General features: G+C 44.6%; 1 protein-coding gene across 2 annotated transcripts in view; it reads right to left on the bottom strand.

The window, feature by feature from the left end:
- Positions 1-2,265: 2,265 nt before the first annotated feature.
- Positions 2,266-24,142, bottom strand: part of TMEM141 (transmembrane protein 141) — a 143,048-nt gene continuing 121,171 nt past the window's right edge. Inside the window, exons 4-5 of one of the 2 annotated variants that reach the window (XM_078642074.1) lie at positions 12,386-12,496; positions 2,266-5,091 (exon numbers count right to left, since the gene is read on the bottom strand). In XM_078642074.1, the coding sequence (XP_078498200.1) occupies positions 5,012-5,091; positions 12,386-12,496 (191 nt within the window). In that variant the 3' untranslated portion in view covers positions 2,266-5,011. The remainder of the gene's footprint in view (positions 5,092-12,385; positions 12,497-24,142) is intronic. The other variant, XM_078642075.1, reaches the window with a different exon arrangement.

A 24,142-nucleotide genomic window follows, 5' to 3' on the forward strand; every position in this document is an offset into this window, starting at 1 on the left:
AATCTAACGCTGTTCTTTTTCGAAAAGGCGTTGTTGCATCTTGGGGCCTGTCTTGATCTGTTCAATGACGGTCCATTTAATGTCATTAGTGGTGTGATTTTTCAAGAAAATGCTAAGTCAATTTGGTCACGTTCTTTCTGCATCTGATAGTACTGCGATGTTCGCAGATCCTTTGTTTGATTTTTCTGCATGTCATGCCTACGTAGGATAGATTGTAGGGACATTTGATGAGATATACCACATTGGTACTGTTGCAATTGGTGTGGGCAAGTTGGTTCCATACTTTGCCTGGTTCTAATGACAATGTTTTGGTGTTACTGGTTAGATGGCATACACTGCAGTTCCCACATTGGAAATGACCTAAAACATTTGGAAGACACCATGCCATGGTGATTGATTGCATCTTCTCCTGATTAGTACTCCTAGGGCGTTTGTTCACCAGGGAATCTCTTAGGCTACGTGATTTTTTGAAAGAGAATAGCGTTTTTTCCCAGTGGAGATTACCTGTATTAAGGATAGACCAGTGTTTGTTGATAGATCTTGTCATTAGGTTAGATGATGTGTTATAGGTGGTCACACACGTCAGGGGTATATCATTGTCTTCATGTATTTTGTCTTCCAGAAGTGCTTCCCTGGGTTGGTTTCGCGCTCTCTTTGAGCATTTGTTGAGGATCTTTTTAGGATAGCCTGTGGTGATTAGTTTTTCAGTGAGAGTTACTGCTCGAGTTTGATAGTCTGTGACTTTGCTGCAATTGCGGCGTAGTCTCAAGTATTGGCCATAGGATAGATTCTCCCTTAGTGGTCTAGGGTGGAAGCTTTCAAACCTAAGTAAGTTGTTTTTGGCACTAGGTTTGTGGTAAGTATTCATCACAAGGCGGCCATTCTCTTTCGTGATGGTAATGTCCAGGAAAATCATTCTGTCTTGGTCGACGGTGTTTTCTAAATTTCAGGTTTTGGTCACATGTATTGATCCATCTAGTGAACTCAATAAGTGTTTCGAGCAGTCCTTGCCAGATGGCAAGGATATCATCAATATACCTTTTCCAAAAAACTATGTAGTTGTAAAAGGGATTCTGGTCATTCAGTATGAATTTCTTTTCGAATTCGTACACGTAGAGTCCTGCCACGCTAGGGGCAAAAATACTCCCCATGGATGTCCCCCCGGTTTGGAGGTACAAAGATCCCTCAAATTCAAAATAGTTCTTTTTCAGTGCTAGTCTTGCGCATTCAAGGATGAAGGTCTTGGGTGTATCGTAAGACCAGGGAGTTTCGTTGAGGGTTTCAGCTAGGACTGCCAGGGTATCGTCCTGAGGGATGCTGGTATATAGGCTTTCGATATCGAAGCTGACCAGAATGATGTTCTCATCCACAGTGATATCTTTGAGCAGTCTGAGAAGACTTTTAGTATCCTGTAGGTATGTAGTGGTTCCTTGCACAAGGGTCTTAAAATAGAAGTCGCAAACATGAGACAAGGGTTCCAGTAGGGAATCGATGCCGGATACAATAGGTCTTCCAGGTGGAGGGATCTAACCTTTGTGCATTTTTGGCAGTGTATAAAAATACGGGATCCTACCCTCACTGTTGCAGAGAAAGTCAGCTTCTTGTTTTGAAATGTGACCCGCCGACTCAGCATGGTCTACAAGATTCTTGATTTCTGATCTGAGTTCATTCGAGGGGTCTGTAGTTTCTGTTGTCAGTTAGTAGTCTTAGGCATTCTGCACGATAGGCTGTATTGTCTAGGACGACCACTCCACCACCCTTATCAGCTGGCTTTATGATGATGGTTTCACAGGATTTAAGTTCCATCAAAGCAGTGTTTTCCTCTTTGCTCATGTTTTGAAAAGGGGAGTCAACAACCAGGTTCTCGATATCATTAAAAACAGCCTGTTCAAAAGTTGCTACTTCAACAGGGATAGTGTGTGGTGGTGGTAAAAAGGTTGATTTAACACGTAGCCAAGTTTCATTAGGGTTTTTTGTTGGTGGGGGTTCACCTTGTTTTTCAAAAAAGGCCTTCAGTCTGAGTTTTCTGAAAAAATTGGCCAGTTCACAGTGGAGTTGGAATTTATCAAGGCGAGCTGTTGGTACAAAACCCAGGCCTTTATTGAGAACCTTTTCTTCAGTAGTTGAGAGCGGCCTTTTGGCTTTCATTTATGGCATATGCTGAGGAAAATCAACTTGAAAGTATGACAAGCGGCTTGCGTGTCAAAAAGAGTTGCTTAGCCTTATTCACATTTGTATTTAAGTAATCCACGTAATCAATAGTGCTTTACAGTTCATCCATTTTATTCCGGTATTATAACAGTCCTTTTTCATCACGTCAAAGGTACATAGTTCCATTGTTTCATGCATTTTTAATGCTCCAGAATTGCCCATCCAGGCCTATTCATAGGCTTGTACTGAAACTAGATTCCTCCATCACGATAAATTCCACTCAATGCATTTTGGTCCTCCTGGACCTTCGTCAGGGGTATCTATGATAATTTTAAAATAGCATCAACTACATGCAATGAAAAGATAAAGAAATATAACCAAAATAAATAATGCACCCTTGATTTAAACAAGTTTGTGCCCCCTTTAACTATACCCCATGTGTTGCGACCTCTACTCAAAGAAAAAAAGGTGTCAACCTCGTGTAAAAACCTGCATAAATGGCAAAGCTGTGACCCCTCTTTCTTGTCCCACTTTCCAATTGCCATTTTACTCCCTTCTTCCTACCTGTATTTAACATGCTGAATCCCCCCACGCCACTGCTTTTCACTACGCATTCACTTCCCCACCAGTAAACCTTTGAAACCACGTGACCTTTAACCCCACCCTCCAAACTGTTCGTGCACCTCCCTAAACCCTCCCAGTGCATCATCCCACGCTTAGCTAACTTTCTGTGATTCAATTATACTAAAGCAACTTCCATACAACGAAAAACAAAATAAATTCAATATCTTGATTTTCGTTGTATGGAAGTTGAGTTCTTTACCTGCGCAATTGGGACGGAGCGCATTTTGAGTGAATGCACGCCAAATGTGAAAAACATGGACAATAAGTGACTGAATTTAAAAGAAGTGTGTGCTTAAGGTTTATCACAATGTATATGCAGAGGACACCCACACTGTTCTGGCTATAAATAAATATCTTTTGTTCGCTCAAGGTAACTTTCAGTACTGTGTATTGACAATAACTGTCTGGGTGAATATTAACTCTCTAAACTTTAATACAGACAGGACCAAAGTGCTTACTGTAGGTGGCCCCCCCTTTACTCCAGCACTATGACCATATTTACACACGGTCGTTTCCACCTGCTTTTTATAACATTGTTCAGAAAAGGCTTGCCACTTCTACATCCTAATTTTCAATTCAGCGATCAAGGTATTATTTGGGTTCTGCATGGACTACAGCAGTTCCATGTTTGTGTTCCAGCAAACCCGACTAACCTACTTCAGTTGGCTTGGAATTCTGCAGCTCAGCTCCTTCTCTGCCTTTATATTTCTTCATCTTGCTAAGCTCCACTGGCTACCTGTAGCCAAGAGCACAATATTTAAGAGCTTGTGTATCCGCCACAGATCCCTCCATGGAAACTGCCCCATCATCTGTCAGAGGGCAATATATTTTATATGTTCCCACCTGTATACCTCATTGAGAGAAAGGCTAGACTGTTTGTGAGGCCTGCATTCAGAAGAGCATGCCAAGGTATTTTTGTGCTTTCTCCTGGTTGACTAACAAATACGTAAGCTTTCTTCCTCTGCACAGCCATGAGGCCACCACTCATCTCCCATTCCTACTTAAAATGTTGGTCTCAGTATTTCTTGCTGCTTCATGTTGATCACCATCTTTTCTCCTAGCACCAGGGCACCTTCATGAGTAACTATGCCTTCAACAAATAGATTTAGTAAATGAAATAAAATGTTTCCAATGGCACCCTACATGCAATAAGGAAATATATTATACTATGTATGCATGGATATCGGCAGAGTTTGGTGTGTGAAGACTGAAAGCTTACATATTGCAATACTTGATCTGCTGGCCTTTCTTGCAGCTTTCTATTGAGTGGATGTTAACTCATTGCCAAACTCTCCTAAAGCTCTCATGTCTTGTTAATATTTTATGTTAATTCCTAATCCTCTTCTCCTGAGTAACTGGGCCCCTTACATGCTCACTGTGACATTCCATTTTTTTTTTTACAAATTGAGGTATGAAAATTGAGTTACCAACAGTCCACACAGGTATGTAAAACAAGGCTTAATTTTGCTTAGGTTTGCTTAGTTCAACTATGTTGGCAAATCAGCAGAGCTTTTTACTAGAACAAATGATGGTTTCTAACGCTATGCATGCGACAAATTACCAGTCTGCAACAGCAGCATCAACTTTCCCACATTAATGTTATTGTGGCATATACAGCAGGTGAGTTGCAGAATGTGAATATAAATAACAAAACACTACCAATGTTGCATTCTTTCCTTTCCCTCAAAATGTCCATGAAACAGTTTTTCAGGTTCAGAGCTGGAGCTGAAATAAGGTTCCTGTTAATTCCCATTGCATGAGTAGAACAAGCCTTGGGAACTCCAGGCTTGGCAGGAAGAGATTGTAGGATGTGCCTCCAGAAAGAGAGTGGTTTGCCTTGTGGGAAGATAAGCAAGGTTGTACTAATGAAGTAAGAAGACTGTTAAGTGACTGCAGAGAATGACATTGTGTATGAGGAGTGCAATGGAGTTTTAGGTGGTACTGTGGAAACCAGTGAGATCAGTAGATGGGCAGCACAATCCATTTACAGAACACGTGAGAGGCAGGCATCTGTCCTATAATCTCTATGCAGCAGGCCTAGGTAAAGGCCTGTCCTCTAGGAAGGCTACATACAGCAGTGCACCCCTTCCCTTGGTTTACAATGAAGCAAACTGATCCACAGTCTCTGGATGATGCCCCAACGCACTCGATTCGTAAATCCTGTTTTGCCAAAGGCAGTGGAGCATCCTGGAGTCCATTTCATCACACTGATGTTTAGTACACACTGCTAGCCTCATCATTCCATCTTGTCACCATACTTAGTGGTCTTCTTTTGGGTTTCTGTGGGTTCTTGCACATCCAATCTCGAAGTGTTCTCTGCAATGATGACAAAGGCAATGGTCATAAATATAGTTAGAGAAGAGATCACATCATCATGTTTCAGCACAGCATATTGCAACTATGACCAGAAGTAGAAAAAAAATAGAACCTGCCATTCCCCAAAGTACCACTCATCTTTCTCACTCTTGTTCCAGTGTGCTTTTTCTCTACATCTATTATTTTATTTTTTTACTGGATATTGTAATGAAACTAAAAAAGCTATCCAATAAAACTAAGGAATCAAAACGGGCAAATTACAATTGTCCAACCAACGTGTTACATCCTGCGCATACGCCAGCTTGGTGTATGGTGGGGTGAAGGAATGTTGTGCCTTGAAGAATGGTCACACATTGGCACTCTAAGTGACAGTGTTCTTTCTTACAGAAGATTTCCCTGTTCCTCCCTCTAGACAAAACTTAGTTCACAGCCGGTGAGTAAAGATGGACAGCAAGACAGGAGTAGGTTTGGATCTTAGGGAAAAGCACACGTCTCAGTGGAAGGTGACCAAAGCTTTCTTATTGAATGTTTGCCAGTAGCTTCAAATCTTATATTTCACGGAAAAGATGTATTCCCTGTCATTTTTCACCATAATTCAGTTCTGGATAAATTTGTAGGGTATGTAGCTTGCTCGCCGAGCATTAGTCAGCATGCTTGAAAAGCTCACCCTTCCGGGCCCAGCATCTACCAAACAATGCTTCACAGTGCGCAGAAATAAAAATTGTAAACGCGGTCTTCTGGCAGCAAACAGTTAAATTTAGTGTCCCATATTGTATGTTCCTTTCTGAAATATATAAACTACTCGATCCTACGGTTTATGAGGAAATAGCACCTTTGAATTTATGGTTAAGTCAGAGTTTCCATTGAAAATGCATTTTTTGTTTGCTTATATCTATGGTGCATTTCGACGAACCTGCATAAAAAACCTCCCAAACCAGAGTTCATTCATTTTGGGTTCAGCGCGGAAAAGTTTGTGCGGTTCAATCAACCACAGACCAAAAAATACGTTTTTCAGTCCATAGATTTCTACTCTCGTTTATTTAAAAAATATGCTGAAAGGAATTATACCAAATCTAGCATGAAAGTGGACCTTTACTCAAGGAAGTGCCTTTGCTTGTATGGTGTAAATCTGTTCAGTGTTTTTCAAGAAAGAAGTATTTAATTTTTTTTTTTTTGATTGCCATTTTGGGGCTAAATTATAGATCTTTTGACCATTAATTTGCGGAGGTACTTGAATCCAGTCTTGCCGAACTATGCAGATACAGAATAAAAAAAGAAAATTCAAATCTGACTGGATGAGGGAGCTTTTTCTCTCATCGTACATGTCGAATCCGCAAACCCCTAACAATCTGTTTGGCTGGCCACAACTTGGAGACAACTGTTGCAGCCTCCTAAACAGAATGCAAGGAATTGATTCCCGCGTTTGGAAACAACACAATGAAAGGTTAAATAAGGGAACTGGGTGAGCACTCTGATTCCCAAGCCCATGCTGGGAGGCTCTAGAAATGTCTCAGAGGATAAATAAAGAAAAGATAATTTTACCACGGGGATTCTCAGAGTCAAGATTTACGACCCCCAAAGTGGCCCCTGTGAACAGCACACCCTGGCTAGGGACCACAAACCCAGGCAAACTTCATAAGCCAGGACAGCAAACTGTCTGATAGTTTCATGGGCCTATGCTGGTTCTTGGTTGGGTTCCATGAATCTGAAACCAGGTCTGCGGATCCCTCAGAAGGATAAACACAGGCACACAAAGCTTGACCATGTTCTCAGCCCACAGGAACGAAGATAGTTGCAAGATGGCAAACCTAACAAAAGGGTCCAAAACTCCAAAAAAAGCTAAAGGGAAAAGAGGCGGCTCGGCTATAAATACGCAATCTGTTCTGGGCACAGCCTTTGTCCACGTGCAGCTGGAATCTGACCCCTGGGCCTGGGCAGGCTCGAAAACATTTGGATCTGGTGTATAATCCAAACATTCCATAATTCACTGAAAACACAAAAGGTTAAAGTGAAGTTCTGGTGAGCTCTGCGTATAGCACCCACACCTAGTTTAAACAAGCATTTACAATGCAATGGTTTTGCCTTTGTTAAAGTTGGGCGGCAGGGGCTCGCAGAGGTGTCTCCTGGGGCAGCCGCCCAGGTCCACCATGGTGCGGCTCCGAGCCCCAAGCCTCTGGTGGTGGTGCTGCTGCGCTCGGTAGCCCATTTAACTAGGGTGCACTAATGGAGACTGCGCCTCTGCCAATGCCACCCTCAGCATGCCAAGGTACCCTCCTGCAGACTGCCCCATAGCCACCCTATGCCACCCTCAGCATGCCAGGGTACCCTCCTGCAGACTGCCCTATGCCACCCTATGCCACCCTCAGCATGCCACGGTACCCTCCTGCAGACTGCCCCATAGCCAACCTACGCCACCTTCAGCATGCCAGGGTACCCTCCTGCAGACTGCCCCATAGCCAGGCTACCCACCCTCAGCATGCCAAGGTACCCTCCTGCAGACTGCACCTCTGCCAGGCTCTGCCACCCTCAGCATGCCAGGGTACACTCCTGCAGACTGCACCTCTGCCAGGCTATGCCACCCTCAGCATGCCAAGGTACCCTCCTGCAGTCTGCCCCTCAGGCATGCTGCGCCACTCTCAGCATGCCAGGGTGCCCTCCTTCAGATGCCCCTCAGCCAGGCTATGCCACCCTCAGCATGCCAGGGTACCCCCCTGCAGACTGCACCTCTGCCAGGCTATGCCACCCTCAGCATGCCAAGGTACCCTCCTGCAGACTGCACCTCTGCCAGGCTATGCCACCCTCAGCATGCCAAGGTACCCGCCTGCAGACTGCACCTCTGCCAGGCTATGCCACCCTCAGCATGCCAGGGCACCCTACTGCAGACTGCCCATAGCCAACTTTAGCCTAGTTCAGCATGGCAAGGTACCCTCCTGCAGACTGCACCTCTGCCAGGCTATGCCACCCTCAGCATGCCAAGGGACCCTCCTTCAGACTGCCCATAGCCAGGCTATGCCACCCTCAGCATGCCAAGGGACCCTCCTTCAGACTGCCCATAGCCAGGCTATGCCACCCTCAGCATACTAAGGTACCCTCCTGCAGACTATACCACCCTCGGCATTCCTTCCTGCCAGTCCGCACGCCCAGGGTCCTCAACCGGTGCCACCCTCCCGGTCCCCCGCAGCATGGCCAGGTTACCCCATGTGAATGTGTAATGTGTGCCCACCCTCTATATGTACCACCCATCGACGTGAACCGACAGGCCATAGAAGAACGCCACCCACACGCGGAGAGTACTTGGGAACAATGCGGATCACAAAGCGCTTAGAGACCGAAAAACCCAAGACCAGAAACGAGGCGCAACTGGAACTCCTTTCATCGACTCATTAATGGTGAAAGGCTGAGCCCGGCACCGACGCCCGCATCTTTCCACAGCTCACGCACAAACCAATTTGCAGTTTCCCAAACCCTCCCTCGAGCCCATAATGAAATCTAGTCTCGGACATCTGATGAGATAAAGATTAATGAACAGGAAGCAGACGGTGAGCTGTGAGCATGAGAGAGACCGCAGGGCAGTGGGGCGTTCCTGCCCCTCACTGCCCTCGGGGCTGGGAACTTGGGCAGAACTGACACCCATGGGTTAATGCACGTGCCTCGGAGCAGAGATGATAGGCGCACCCACCCAAGACTAAACTACCCTCCAAGATCTGCTGCCCTGCGGGTTTCTTTAGCGCTGCACTGACACGGCGGCTTCTCGGCGCTAACTGAAACCGACCAACACACGGGCGGGCGCAGGGAGTCACTGTGGGGGTAAAACGGACGTCACTAACAACCTCTGGCCCTAAAAGGAACAGTGAAAAGGGTTGGTTGAGTCAAGGGTACGCTGTGCTGCGGGGTAGGGGCCCTACGGCCACTAAAGGCTTCTTGGCGCTACATGAACCGTCACACAGGTTGGCCATTGTGCAGAATAACATCTGGCGCCGGGTCCGCACACAGCGCCTTCGCTCCCATTACCAGTGCTGTTCGCTTTGTTGTGATGAAAGTGCTGTGTAAATACTGTGTTTAGTGCTGTGCGCACTGAGGGGTGCATTCACGCACGCCCACGTGCATCCGAGGTGTTGCTGCGCTTGGTGCTGCGCAAGCCCTGCATCGTCTCTTGCACGGGAGCGCCTCCTTTCACGTGGCGCTACAGCCCCGCCGGCGAGCGGGCAAAGAACGAATGTGCACGGCCCTCGGTAGCTCTCGAAGCACAGGAGCACGTGCTGTATAACAGAATGTTATAGCGCCTAGAGCCACCGGCAGCCGTCTCTTGGCGCTGGGTTGGACACTGGTGTTGCGGCGCAGCTGGCGCCAGACACAGATCTGGTACAAGTTGGTGCATCTGGCCCCCATATAGCGCCCAGCGTCAACGCCAGCCGCCTCTTGGCACTAAATCAGTGTGCTTGGTACCTATATAGCGCCCAGTGCTCCCGACATGCGCCTCTAGGCGCTGGCGCCGTGAAGATATGGAACTGATAAAGTATGATTGGTGCTTGTATAGCGCCCCGTGCCACCCACAGCCGCCTCTCGGCGCTGGCAACTGGCTCCGTGGAGATATGGTAGTGTGATGGTAATGTTTGGTGCTTGTATAGCGCCCAGTGCTCCCGACATGCGCCTCTAGGACCTGGCTCCGTGGAGATATGGAACTGATAAGGTATGTTTGGTGCTTGTATAGCGCCTAGAGCCACCGGCAGCCGCCTCTCGGCGCTGATTGCTTGGAGTGTTGTATTTGGGCGCCGGAGTGTTGCTAACAATAGTGGTGGGGCGGACACCAGGGCGGGGCCCCCGCAGGAAGCCCAACCGGAAGTAGAGGCTTGAGCTGATGCAAGAGGCCGGCGGGTTACAGCAGAGAGGACGGCTCTACTACCAGAGGGTGATGCAACCCCAGGGGGAGGGGCCAGGGTGAAACTCACATTGTGCGGTCGTAACCGGGTTCTACAAATGTTATTTGTCAATAAAATGATACAGTATGAAAAGTATCTTAAACGTGTGATATTGTATTTGTGTCATACAGGAAGCTGTTTGTAACATTTCTAAATGATCACCGAAAAAACAACATCCAATTCATTACAACGCATTTCGAAAGCTACTTTAAAAATGTAATCTCCATTTGGATATAATTAAAAAGAGCTATCAGATATTCGGTGACAGCTGCTGATTTGTGTCAGTCTGGGAACCGAAGGGATTTCTTAACCCGGCTCATGCTTGCGAGATGGGGGAGGGCGGGCAGGGGAACAAAGCAGGGCAAATGGTCACCAAAATACAAATGTTTTATTTATCGTCGAAGTCGTCTTCGTGGAAACCCTTACACGTTTCACGGTAGCTCTTATTGCGAGCATATAAACAAATCACTTTCACACGGGGAGGGGGGGGGCGGAACGGACACACAGGGAGGGGGGAGGGAACGGCAGCACTCACCTCGACTTCCTCCAGCGGCGGTCGGCCGCGTAATGGGAAAAACAAACAAATTAAAAAACAAAACGAAACTCCGCCCACCGCCGTTGACGACATCGCAGAGGCGGAGAGGGAAAAAATCTCGGGAACGCCCCCGAATCTGGTCCGGCCTTGACGGACAGATCCGGCTCCCAATGGCTAGCCTCCATTTATGGAGCTAGCCAATGGGAGCAGGGGGCGAGTAGGGGGAGAGTCCCTGTTCCCCACTGTAAGACATAAGATTTTGCTAGCGCATGCGTACTTCGTACGCATTGCCAAGCAAAACCTAAAAACATCACATATTCACTGAAAAACAACAGTTAAAGTGCAGTTATGGCCACAAATTAAAACCGAAAAAACATCTGAAATGTAGGGTATAGAAAGTTATGATTGGGGCAGCAGTTGATTACTTTCACAACAGTGATGAAAACATGATTGGCACACCAAATGCACAATGATTAGATCTCACAATAGTTATACAAAAAATAACAGCCATCGGAAAATACAATTAAATAACACACACTAAAACCAATCAATATTATTACATCCAAAGTCTTCTCTTAAAATTAGTAAAGGTAATGTGAGATGTAATCTCGTATGCAAAATTACAACATCTGCATCTGTCGCATCAAGGGTGGGCATGAGCATTGCAACTGGTAGTTTTCTTCATGGAAACACCCCTCAAGTCCAAATATAGTTTCTTCAACTCTTTGGTATCGCATACAAGCTAGTCCCCTCAACGAGATTGATTCATTTCAATAGTCACAACAATCTGGGGAGAGGATGTAGCCTTACGGCTAGAGCGGTTGATCTTGAAGCTGGGGAACCGGGTTCGAGCCTCAGCAACGACGCTTAACATGCTGTGATTCTGGGCAAATCACTTAATCTCCCTGTGCCAACAAAAAAAAAATAATCTGTTCATCTATAACAAAACTGATACTAATGTAAAGAGCTCTGATACCCGATGTCTTGGGTCTAGTTTGCTCTATATAAAACTCTTTAAAGAAATATATACATATATATATCTCTGGATTATACCTAACCTGACAAAGAGTGTAATATCAACTGTTCCTACAAAAAGATTTAAATTATATATCTCCAAGCCAATTTCAGATCTGCAGAGCAAACCCTGATCCTTTCACACCTGGTGTTCTCTCTTGTTGTCTGAAGACCACTCTGCTTTTAACCCCATTCAAGATCAATTTCCATAATGTGTCTCATCACTGGGGCAAAATAATTCAATCACATAATCTGAGCTATGAAGGATGCACACTGGCTAATCCTTTGACGCCTGAATGGACTTTAAAATGGGCTTGTTACCCATACAATGGTGCTACATGCACTTCCCTGCTATGTGTATAACAAGCTTCACAAGAACCAGATGGAAATCCAGCCTCATACTGGAGATTCGGAAAACCAAACTGTCAAAGGCACTGAAAAAGACATTCTTCTGCTAAGCCCTGAACCTATCATCCCAACTGCTTAATATTTCACAAAAAAATAAAAAAAAACACCTTTACAGAGCCCACCTAGCAATTTAAATAAATAGATTGTAATTAACACTGCCCCTCCCTAATCTGTCTCACATAACTCACAATAATAATTTCTGACTGAAAATATATTTTCATACTTTTTAATTCCAGCTTGAAATCTGAGATTATCAAAGTGGTAAACTCCTCCACAAAAGCAGCTTTGATGAGCCACGTTTAGATGTCGTCTGGGGTTGCAACACCAAACACACATGTTCCACAGCAGGCTAACCCTTTAGAAGTAGCCCCTTCAGACACTAAACATTCATACTTGACCTGGGCTCTGTTGGTCCTACCTCCTCCTGTGGTGGGCTGAAATGTCTTGCCAGTTTCAAGGTAAATCCAGAGGTTGGAGCACTTCTGCGTCTCTCTCCTGGTAACTGCATAGCTTGCAATGGAGCCTGCAACTGAAACCATTATACAAACTGTTCAAGGTGGGTAAGCGTGTTTTGATAAACTGCCTGAGACAGACACACACACTCACCCCATCCTCCACCCGACCCCGTCCTCTAATGTTTTGCTGCTCAACGGGTTACATCCATCTAGCGGGATCAGTGCCTGCCAGCGGGCGCAGGCCCTGAGTAAAGTCAACAAAAATCTTGACGCTCAGTCAAAGAAAGAGCCCACTCTCCAGGATGTCGATTTTACAATCCAGATTTAAATAGCTTGGCTGATGTGTTTCGAACAGATGGTCTTTGTCAAAGTTATACAACAAAGTGAATAGTATCCTATTTTCCTTAAAAACAACGTGTCATTGTTACAAAGTGAAAATGGTGAAAAGACTTTCCGTCAGTCACTCGTAAAGCACAACAAGTCATACAGAAGCAACACTGTATACATCATTATAAATTGGGACATTTGTCTTCATAAATCCAATGTCCATTTTACAACAATGATTATTACATGGTGTTTCACAAAAAAATACATTACAAATCACTTGCACAGGTTGGCCAATACTGTTTTTACAACAAAGCCAAGGGCCTCGGAGAAGACCGCCAAGAGGAAGATGGAGGAGGAAAATCAGCAGAGGAGAAACTAGAGCAAAAAGAAAGCTTGCCACATCGGAGAAATACATGATAAAACAAGAAGAACAAATAATGGGTGAGAACAATTTAACAGTTATTAAATTCTCTTTTGGAATTGGGGCTATCCTTTAGTTCCATTGCCAAGTTTGACTATTCCAAGACTCGCTTTGACCTTTTCCTGTTAATCAGAAAGCAACCTAAATAAAGCGGAAAGTTGGGGCTAATATTGTTGATATTGTGTACGATCCAACCTATGATAACCTTTGTACTAGTGATATTGAAGGTCTGGTTGCACTGAGAAAATTTGAATTTGGAGGTAAAGATTGGGAGGCGGAGAGAGTTATGTAATTTGGTCTAAAAATAGATAAGACCAACAGGAATGATTTTAGACCAGAATCTAAGTGTAATCATGTGACTCACATGATAATATCGATATAGTCCAGGAGACTATGACCCATAAGCGCTTACGTTTGTGGAAGGACAGCAGAAATGGGTATGCCAGGAATTCAAGAGCAGGGCAGCTTTTGGCTCTTGATATTTTGAGCAGAGACACCTCATTTGTCATTAGGCTGGCAATTTTGTGTTATAGGATGTGAATAAATACAGCAAGAGGCTAAAAGGCAGTTATGTCAGGTCATCAGTGACAACATACAAACAAATTATCACACAATACCATACCTGGCTCACCAACTGGCATGAACAGGGCCTACTGAATGTGGTGGGGCTTACATTTTGTAATGGTGATGAAACCAGCTGCACCATGTTTTTAGATGCTGCCAAGAATACACAACCATGCCACAGATCCACCAGGCAGGCCCATTAGATTTGCTAATAACTGTTTGTTGGAGAACACCTACATCTATCTTGACGTCTTTCTTCATCCCTACATCCTAAGCTTACCAGCTTACTGTAGGGACAGTATGGGCATTATAACGAAAATCCAAAACATCCTGTGGCAACCAAGTTACAGCCTTATGACCATAGTTGTTGTGTCCTTATACTCTTGCATTGATCTAGGTATAAAGACCTGCAAACACTTCTTCAGGGACAAACAGATTTTCTTATATGTTCACTCCATGACACTTAGCATGCTACGGTTCTGTCTAGGATACCATGCGCTGGATTTAAAATGTGATTACATTACATAAAACATATTTTCATATAAAATTCGTGTTATATGCCGTTTGTCTTTCAGAAATCTCTTTGCCTTCGATTATTGTGATTGTGCGGTTATACAATAAAGTATCATTTGTTAATTGTCCATAGGAACCGTTGTTTTCTGTTAAACTGTAAAGTACCCTGGTTCTGGGTGAATAGGTTGTCCCTTGTTTTTTCATACACAACGGTACTGCCTAGAACATATCTTTTTTCTTCTTGAAAACTAATAGTTAAGCAACGTATTGGGACTGCGATGGGGAAGTTGTTTTGCTCTCAGTTATGCAGGCATTTTCATGGGGCGGAAGGAGGCTTAGTACATCTCGATAGAAGCAAATGAGAATTGGACCCAACACATATATTGATGATCTTTTTTAAATTTAGGATGGTTCACAGAAAGTTTTGGATGCTTTTTTTATTTGGATTGTGAGTAATTTTGAATCTCAAATTTAAAATACAAGACACATAGAACAACTATGGAGTTACAAGATGTACTAATCAGAGTAGAAGATTGTGTTATACAGACAACCTCTTTAGGTAAGCACTGCCGGCAATAGTGTTTTACATGCCTGCAGCTGCCATCATCTGAAACTGAAGTGGAGCATCTTCGCTGGGTAGATGCATAGAGCTAAAAGGAATAACAGCACCCCTGAGACATTTAAAACTGAACAGGCAAGAATGGTGGGGAGATTCAAATCTAGAGGCTTCCCAGGAAAGGTCATCACGGCAGCCTGTAAAAAGGTCGAGGGTGTCAGCATGGTACAGCCTACTAACACAGAAATAAAAGAAAGGGGAAGGCAAGGAAGTGAGACTCATCAGGGCTTTTAACAGCAAGTTGGACTCAGTCAGACGGGTGCTAACAAAACATTGGCACCTGGTAAGATTGAACCAATCGTAGGCGATTTGGTGAGCTCTCGCCCCTTGGTAACATACTGGACGAGAAGTTCACTAAAAGACATGTTAGTACACAGCTACCCCATGAAACGACCAGCAGATTCAGGATCATGGCACAAGGGGTTCTTTAAGTGTGATAGAAGTAAGGCATGCTTCTCCTACTGGTAGCTCTCCAGCTATATGTAGTAGTTCTCCGTTGTCCAGCCGAAACGACTAAATTAGAAGCTTTGGCTGGGTTGAACTGATATATGTATAGCAAAATTGAAATGTGTGTATTTTCAGAACTTATAGGCTGATGTTTAGAGAAAAATGGATGAATTTCCAAACTATATTTAAAGTTGATGGTTGAGTGATAAATGATGTGGCATTGGGGAGACTTATTACCTTGGTGCCAGGGTCATTACATACATGTTATGCATTACCCATTTAGATGCATGCCAAATTGACATAGTCTTTTACACTGCTGCTGGTAACCCTGCCTGATGCTAATTTTGTATATGATGGCTACTTTTGTAATATTGTCCGATATGGCCACTAGTACAACTCTAATATTAATAGCTCGGGACGATTTCCATTGATCACAAGTAGCTCCAATTACAGTAAAGGGGACCCCTGGTGTAAGACATGTTCCCATAGCACCAACAAAAAAACGTTCACACTACCAACGGGCAGGGAAGTCGCGATCAAGAGGTTTATAAATTGCAACAGTGACTTTGTGATCTATGTCCTGGTCTACACCTGTAGTCTGCAGTACGTAGGCAGTACTATCTTTTTGGTGGAAAAGAGGATACTGGAACACTGTCGTGCATAAAAAAACTGGGATGCCAACTATCCTGCTGCATGCCATTGGCATCAGGTACATGCAACAGATTCTCCTAACATTTCATTCTTTGGGATTGACAGGGTTGTGACGAACATGAGAGGTGGCAACAGTGTGCGCATTCTGAGAATAAAGGAGTCAGAGTACATCATCATGCTCAACACTTGACATCCTGTGGGCCTTAATCAGGACGAGGAACATCACATGCACATTGGATGATCAATCAGACCAGCAGTATCCTTTGTCTTCTACCTCTTCCTTTTTCCTTGCTTTCCCTTTTTCTTTATTGGTTATTTCTGGATTTCATACCTGGCAATAGGGTGTCACAGACACCAGGTCAGAGAGAATAAAAGTTGATGTTCCCCTTTGTTAGTCATTGATTAACCCTATTTTTGGGTCCACAGGTTTCATATTGTTTGATGCAATAGTCAAAATTCGTATGCCCCGCTGACACCCAGTAGCCTCAGCCATAAACTAGTTGTTTCATGTTAGGATGCTGCCCATACAGATTTGATTTGTATGTGTTTTCTGTATTTTCCTTTGCTTTTTCTATATTTCACTAGGTGTACACTTATTTCCCTCTTGTCACTCAGTTGTTTCAGCACTTGCTATTTGAAGTTGAGCTAATGGCAATTGTGTAATTTCAGTTTTCGTGTTGTTACTAACCACAGGAAAATGTAGCTGTTAAATGCACCTAACATCTATTAATTTACAATCATGCAATATGCCTGCCAGTTGGCGATGTATTTAGAGCTGCCGTGCCTGATAACGCTCGGGTTTCGCTTTCCACTGAGAAATATATTTTTGATGCAGGTCTAATGCCAACTGTGTGAATTAGATTGTTGTACTGTTACCAGCCACAGGACTATGTAGCAAATGTCCCAAGTTATAATTATGGTGGCAGTGTTGCATCAATATGAATTGTTGTGCTTTACGAATGACTGAAAGTCTTTTCATTATCTTCACTTTGTAACAATGACACATTAATTTTAAAGGAACTAGGGCACTAATCACTTTGTTGTAGAGCTTTGACGAAGACATTCCGGTCTAAACGAGTCGGCAAAGCTGATTAAATTTCGATTGCAAAATTGACATTGTGGAGTGCGGGCTCTTTCTTGGACTGAGTGACGAGGTGTTTGTTGAATATATAACACATATATATATATATAACACATATATATATATTACATATATATATATATATATATATATATATATATATTCACTGAAAAAACCATAGGTTATAGACCATATATAGTTAGGAATTAGCATTTAAAAAACCTTATTTTACTCACACAAAACCATTGAAATTCCATATATAGTTAGTTGCACTAACTATATATCGCGCACCCGCAATCCACTGCTGATGATGTCACATATTACATCATTCATGACATGGTCAGTGACATCACTGATGACATCACTGATGACATCTCAAATGACATCACTGATGACATCACTGATGACATCATCCAGTGACTGTGTGTTTCTGTAAAGTTTAAATATGTTTTACATATTGAAGAATGAGTAGATGTATAACTGTCTGGACGAAGGATTTAGTAGGTGCATGACTGAATGTATGAGTGAGTGATTAAATGTGTCTCACTGAGTGCATGGGTTAGTGACTAAACTGTCTTAATTTGTGCATCATTATGTCTGTTGTTCTGTAAACTGCTGCATGTGTTGATCAGTAGCTATATGATTAACTATATGGGTTATTGATTGATTGTCCAAGTATTTGTATGGGAGACTGAGTGTGTGTGTGGCTGGCTGGGAGGTGTGTGACTCTGTGCAGATCAATGTGTACTTGTATCAATGATTGTATAAGAAAGTAAGTATGTGTTAGTATATGTTTGAAAATGTAAGGTGCTCTATGTTTAACTGTATAGACAAGAAAATGGAAGTGTGATTGATTCTTTACAGGACTGACTAGGTGTGTGAGTAACTCCATGGATGAGTGGCAGAGTGTGAGTGTCTGTATGGGTGTATGAGTGCATATGATAGTGTTGTAAAGATGAGTGATTGTATGTATGAATGATTGTATGGGTGAATGAGTGAATGTGTGTGTAGACGTAGGAATCAGTGAGTACGTATGTAGTAACTAGTATTGGTGTGTCAATGGTTTCAAAAATTATACTCTGTATTTAACACTGGGTGAAACAGAGGTTATATTAAAATGTGAGGAGATGCATTGTATTGTCACATGAATGATATCATCAGTGATGTGGTCATTGATGTCAAATGAGATGTCATCAGTGATGTCATCAGTGATGTCATTTGAGATGTCATCAGTGATGTCATCAGTGATGTCACTGACCATGTCATTAATGATGTAATATGTGACATCATCAGCAGTGGATTGCGGGTGCGCGATATATAGTTAGTGCAACTAACTATATATGGAATTTCAATGGTTTTGTGTGAGTAAAATAAGGTTTTTTAAATGCTAATTCCTAACTATATATGGTCTATAACCTATGGTTTTTTCAGTGAATTTTCAAGGTTTTGTAAATGCTAATTCCTAACTATATATGGTCTATAACCTATGGTTTTTTCAGTGAATTTCAATGGTTTTTTAATAGCAAATATCATAAGCTGTCGAATGTCAAGTACGTGGTAAGTGAAAACATTTTCGTGTTTATGCACACTGATCTGCTTTGAATGGTGCCCCCCCCCCTCATTTCTATTAGGAGTACTCTCTCTTTGCACATAGTGAAGGGTAGTTAACGCAGGCCTTTGCCCCCGTTGTAATACGTCGTGCCTGCTTCTCTCTCCATTTGATTGATTGTTATCCAAGTATTTACTGTTTTAGAATTGGTTCTCTTTGGTTCATTCTCTATTTACAAACAAACACAGAGTCGCAATACTCTGTTTAGTCTTTGCAGATAACGAAAAATCGTGTAAAAAAAAAAGAAAAGGAATCGAGCAAAATCAGTAGGCCACTAATGGGATCTCTTTTTGACCTCGCTAAAATAGAAACATTAGGAACAACCCCTCATGACAAATACAAAACTAGTGAAATGAACTGAACTCCACACAATGATGGCTGCAAAACAGCTCGGCTCCGCCACCCACCCCGCCCAAAATAACGATAAAGAGCGGCTGCCATGATTGGTTGCGGAATGGCCACGACGGAGCTACGAAATGGTGCTGCTCTCATGCTAACCCCAGCTTCAGTCTGAAACATCCAGAAACACTGTAGACTACCAATTCGATCAGTTCCGGTAGCGCCCCAATGTAACCCGGTAGAGAAGAACTAGCCCTCCCCTCTTTGACTAATGGTTCTTGTTGCCTGTCCCTTCTGTTGTCATTTAACAGAACTATTTAGCCTGCTGAAAGGGGTTGTGTTCCGACCGCTGGTTGGTGGAGACATTTTGACTATATTTTGGACCTGCGTTGTCGCGTAATGCGTCATATGACGCGCCGCGTTAGCGCATCCGGAAGTCATCCGGGGCGCGCAGCGCGTAACGTAAGCATAACAAGTCATGTGACTTGTTAATAAAACTTTTCATTGGTTCATTTTACTTTTCTTATTCTAATGATGAAAGGCTTGGTCATATGACCTAAAAATTACGCTTTTTATTACTTCCGAACATTATTTTTTCTTAAATATATGTTATAATGTTCCAGGCTAATGTACTTTCCCGGAAAATTTACAACTGTCCTGCAAGTAAAATATATTCTTTTTTCGAGAAAAAGAGCGTTTCTTCGTCCCATGACGGAGCCGTTGAGCAAAAGAGGGTCGACCTGCTGTCTTAGTCGCCGATACGCCTGAATATGAGATTCTTATCGATCACTTTATGTTGCAGGAATAGAAAACACAACAGCCCTTGACCATTTATCTTTACTGCGTTCCTTCGTATTATACCTTTTACCCTTCATGTAATTGGTCTGCTTTATTTCACTTGCCTTTTAATGATTCTAAAACAGTGACTATTATTAAAAACTTTACCAATGTATATACTACTACCATGTTTTCTTTTAAAAACCTTTATTGTGAAAATTTCATTATACAAATACGAGCCTATAACCACGTGGGCCGGCCACGGAGCAAACTGTAATCGTATATGATGAGTAGACATTTACACTGTAGAGGAACGTAACGGGCGGGCCATTAGGTTGCAAGAACTAAGGTGTCTAACAGTTACGGAATCGGTGGACGTACATTTTATAATTAAAATACGACAGGGCCAGTTACAATAAAATTATCTAGATATACATTTGCGGGCAAGTACCATGGGTGACGTTAATTCGAACTTTCAATAGTACAGTAATCAATAACACATCAGAACTTAATATCAATAGGGATGTCGAAATATTCAATCAATTCTCGTCCCCGCCCGCCATGTGCTTCAAAACTGCATACGTATCTCGTGATTTCAAGGTTCTGCAACCAGTACACAACAAGGAGTTACGAGTCCCATTTATTCCGGCGCCATTTTGGGCGAGGACGGGCAGGTCCAGGATATAGTCAAAATGTCTCTACCAACCATCGACTATGATGATGTTCATATGCTGTATTTATTAGAGTAACACTCATCTGTCCACATGAAATTAATTTGCCACAATCTAAACATGTCATTTTAATCTTTCCAAAGTTCTTCTAAATATTTGGGACCGTTTCCCTTGCCTCCGATGCTGTCAGTGCCACTTCTTTGATGAATGTACTAGCAGGTCAGGGGTTCTCCTCCAAATCTCTCTTTTATGCAGCACTATAATTAATTGGTGCCACCTCTCCATATGACGATGCATGGTATAGTTACCATAACTATATTTTTTTTCGGTTCCTCTGGAGAGTTCATCGTGGCAGATGAAGCGTGTAACGTACCGGGCATTTACCTTTTTTTGCATGTACAGGAAAGGAAAAAAAAATCGAGCGTCTGAGTTCTAAGGTGTCCCAGGGCCATTTTAGTGGACCAGGCCCAAATCCAAAGAACAGGCCGCCATTTTGAGAGTCCTGTTGCAGCCGCCTGTCGCTGTAGCATCAAGAGCAGCCGAAACTCAGCTGAATGGCAACTGAAACGGTAAAGGGGCGCCCCACTACAGCAGACGAGCCTCCACCTAGGAAGGCCCGTTCACGCCGCCCCCCCCCCCTTCGGGCACCCCACGCCGTTATTCGGAGCAGTATTGTAGGATGGCCACACCAGTGCGGCAACTTGCTAGACATCACCTCGGTGGTAACCGAATCTCAGCGCCTTTTGGTGTCTTCTCTTCAGAAAATATTGTTGCGCTGCCTTTGGCCCCATTCGCACATCGGTCCGCTACTGACGCCATCTCACAGGCTAATGGGGCGCCCCACGCCGAGTTTCAGCATTGTAGGATGACCACACCAGTACAGCAACTTGCTAGACACCACCTCGGTGCCATCCGGATTTTGGCATCTCAACGCCTAGTGGTGTCTTCTATTCGGAAAATATTGTTGCGCTGCCTTTGGCCCCATTCGCACATCGGTCCGCTACTGACGCCATCTCACAGGCCAACGGGGCGCCCCACGCCGACTTTCAACATTGTAGGATGGCCACACCAGTGCACCTTACTAGACACCACCTCGGTGCCATCCGGATCTTGGCGCGTTGTGCTGCCTTCGGCCTATTCGCACATCGGTCCGCTACTGACGCCATCTCACAGGCTAATGGGGCGCCCCACGCCGAGTTTCAGCATTGTAGGATGACCACACCAGTACAGCAACTTGCTAGACATCACCTCGGTGCCATCCGGATCTCGGCGCCCCACTGCAGATGAAGTGCCTCTCAACTATGAAACCACCACGGTGACATCCGGATCTTGGCGCGTTGTGCTGCCTTCGGCCTATTCGCACATCGGTCCGCTACCGACGCCATCTCACAGGCTAATGGGGCGCCCCACGCCGAGTTTCAGCATTGTAGGATGACCACACCAGTACAGCAACTTGCTAGACATCACCTCGGTGCCATCCGGATCTCGGCGCCCCACTGCAGATGAAGTGCCTCTCAACTATGAAACCACCACGGTGACATCCGGATCTTGGCGCCTTGTGCTGGTTCCGGCCTATTCACACATCGGTCCGCTACTGACGCCATCTCACAGGCTAATGGGGCGCCCCACGCCGAGTTTCAGCATTGTAGGATGACCACACCAGTACAGCAACTTGCTAGACATCACCTCGGTGCCATCCGGATCTTGGCATCTCAACGCCTAGTGGTATCTTCCATACAGAAAATATTGTTGCGCTGCCTTTGGCCCCATTCGCACATCGGTCCGCAACTGACACCATCTCACAGGCCAACAGGGCGCCCCACGCCGACTTTTACCATTGTAGGATGGCCACACCAGTACAGCAACTTGCTAGACATCACCTCGGTGCCATCCGGATCTTGGCATCTCAGCGCCTTGTGGTGTCAGTCAGAAAATATTGTTGCGCTGCCTTTGGCCCCATTCGCACATCAGTCCGCTACTGACACCATCTCACAGGCCAACAGGGCGCCCCACGCCGACTTTTACCATTGTAGGATGGCCACACCAGTGCCACAACTTGCTAGACACCACCTCGGTGCCATCCGGATCTTGGCATCTCAGCGCCTTGTGGTGTCTTCTATTCCGAAAATATTGTTGCGCTGCCTTTGGCCCCATTCGCACATCGGTCCGCTACTGACGCCATCTCACAGGCCAACGGGGCGCCCCACGCCGACTTTCAACATTGTAGGATGGCCACACCAGTGCGGCAACTTACTAGACACCACCTCGGTGCCATCCGGATCTTGGCGCGTTGTGCTGCCTTCGGCCTATTCGCACATCGGTCCGCTACTGACGCAAACTCACAGGCCAACGGGGCGCCCCACGCCGACTTTCAGCATTGTAGGATGGCCACACCAGTGCTGCAACTTGCTGGACACCACCTCGGTGCCATCCGGATCTTGGCGCGTTGTGTTGCCTTCGGCCTATTCGCACATCGGTCCGCTACTGACGCCGCCTCACGTGCCAACGTATTTTCTCCGCATTTTATACCCTATGCCGCATAACAGGTCATGTGACTTGTTTATAAAACTTTTCATTGGTTCATTTTACTTTTGGTTTCCTAATGATGGAAGGCTTGATCATATGACCTAAAAACAACACTTTTCATTGGATGAAAACTTTTTTTTCTCCCAAACGATGAAAGCCCCACCTTGTTTCTGGATGTTTCAGACTGAAGCTGGCATCAGCATGAGAACACCACCATCTCGTAGCTCCGTCGTGGTCATTCCGCGAGCAATCATGGCAGCCGCTCCCCACCAGAAGCCTACAGGAGTCGGGGGCCCCCAAAACTTTTGATGAATCCTCAAGGCAGAGGGGACGCTTTCGAGAATGGGGTCCAAGACCTAGCAGACAAGCGTCCGATTTCCAAGGTGTCCCAGGGCCATTTCAGTGGACCAGGCCCAAAAAGGAAACAGCCTGCCGCCATTTTGAGAGTCCTGTGACAGCCGCCTATCGCTGCACCGCAAGAGTGGGCGCAACTCAGCTGAATTGCGGCTCTTGACACAGTGGACCAAAAACGGACGGAATGGCAACTGAAACGGTAAAGGGGCGCCCCACTACAACAGATGAGACTCCACCTGGAGAGGCCCGTTCACGCCGCCTCCCCTGGGGCGCACCACACCGTTATTCGGAGCAGCATTGTAGGATACCAAAACCAGTGCGGCAACTTACTGGACATCACCTTGGTGCCATCGTTCTGCTGCCTTGGAACTATTCGCACAACAGTTTGCTACTGATGACCCACCCCCCGCGACGCCCCACGCCAGAAATCTGGACGTTGTGCTGCGTTGGGACTATTCGCACAGCCGACCGCTACTTCGTTGTTTTTCCCTAAAAATGTTTATATGTTATTACTGTTTTTGTTTTCTTGTATATATTTATAAGTTATTAAAGTTTTATAATCTTACTACTTTGTCGGAGTGCTATATATTTTTAATGTGACACATAATTGTAAAAACTTTGATGTACAAAGAGTCATCCCTGGAATCTTCCGCTTCAGGCTCGGTCCCCTCCCCAATCACAATACAGGATGGTTTTCAGATAATAGGAACGCGTCTGCTGTGACGGATCTCATCGAGTGTGGGCCTTGATCTACTATAACTCCTTTGAAGAGGGGTGATTCTTTACAGCTGGGGCCATAAACTACATCTGCAGGGCTAGCTGAT

This window comes from Lissotriton helveticus, chromosome 5_1 (assembly GCF_964261635.1).
Source record: "Lissotriton helveticus chromosome 5_1, aLisHel1.1, whole genome shotgun sequence".
NCBI lineage: Eukaryota > Metazoa > Chordata > Amphibia > Caudata > Salamandridae > Lissotriton > Lissotriton helveticus.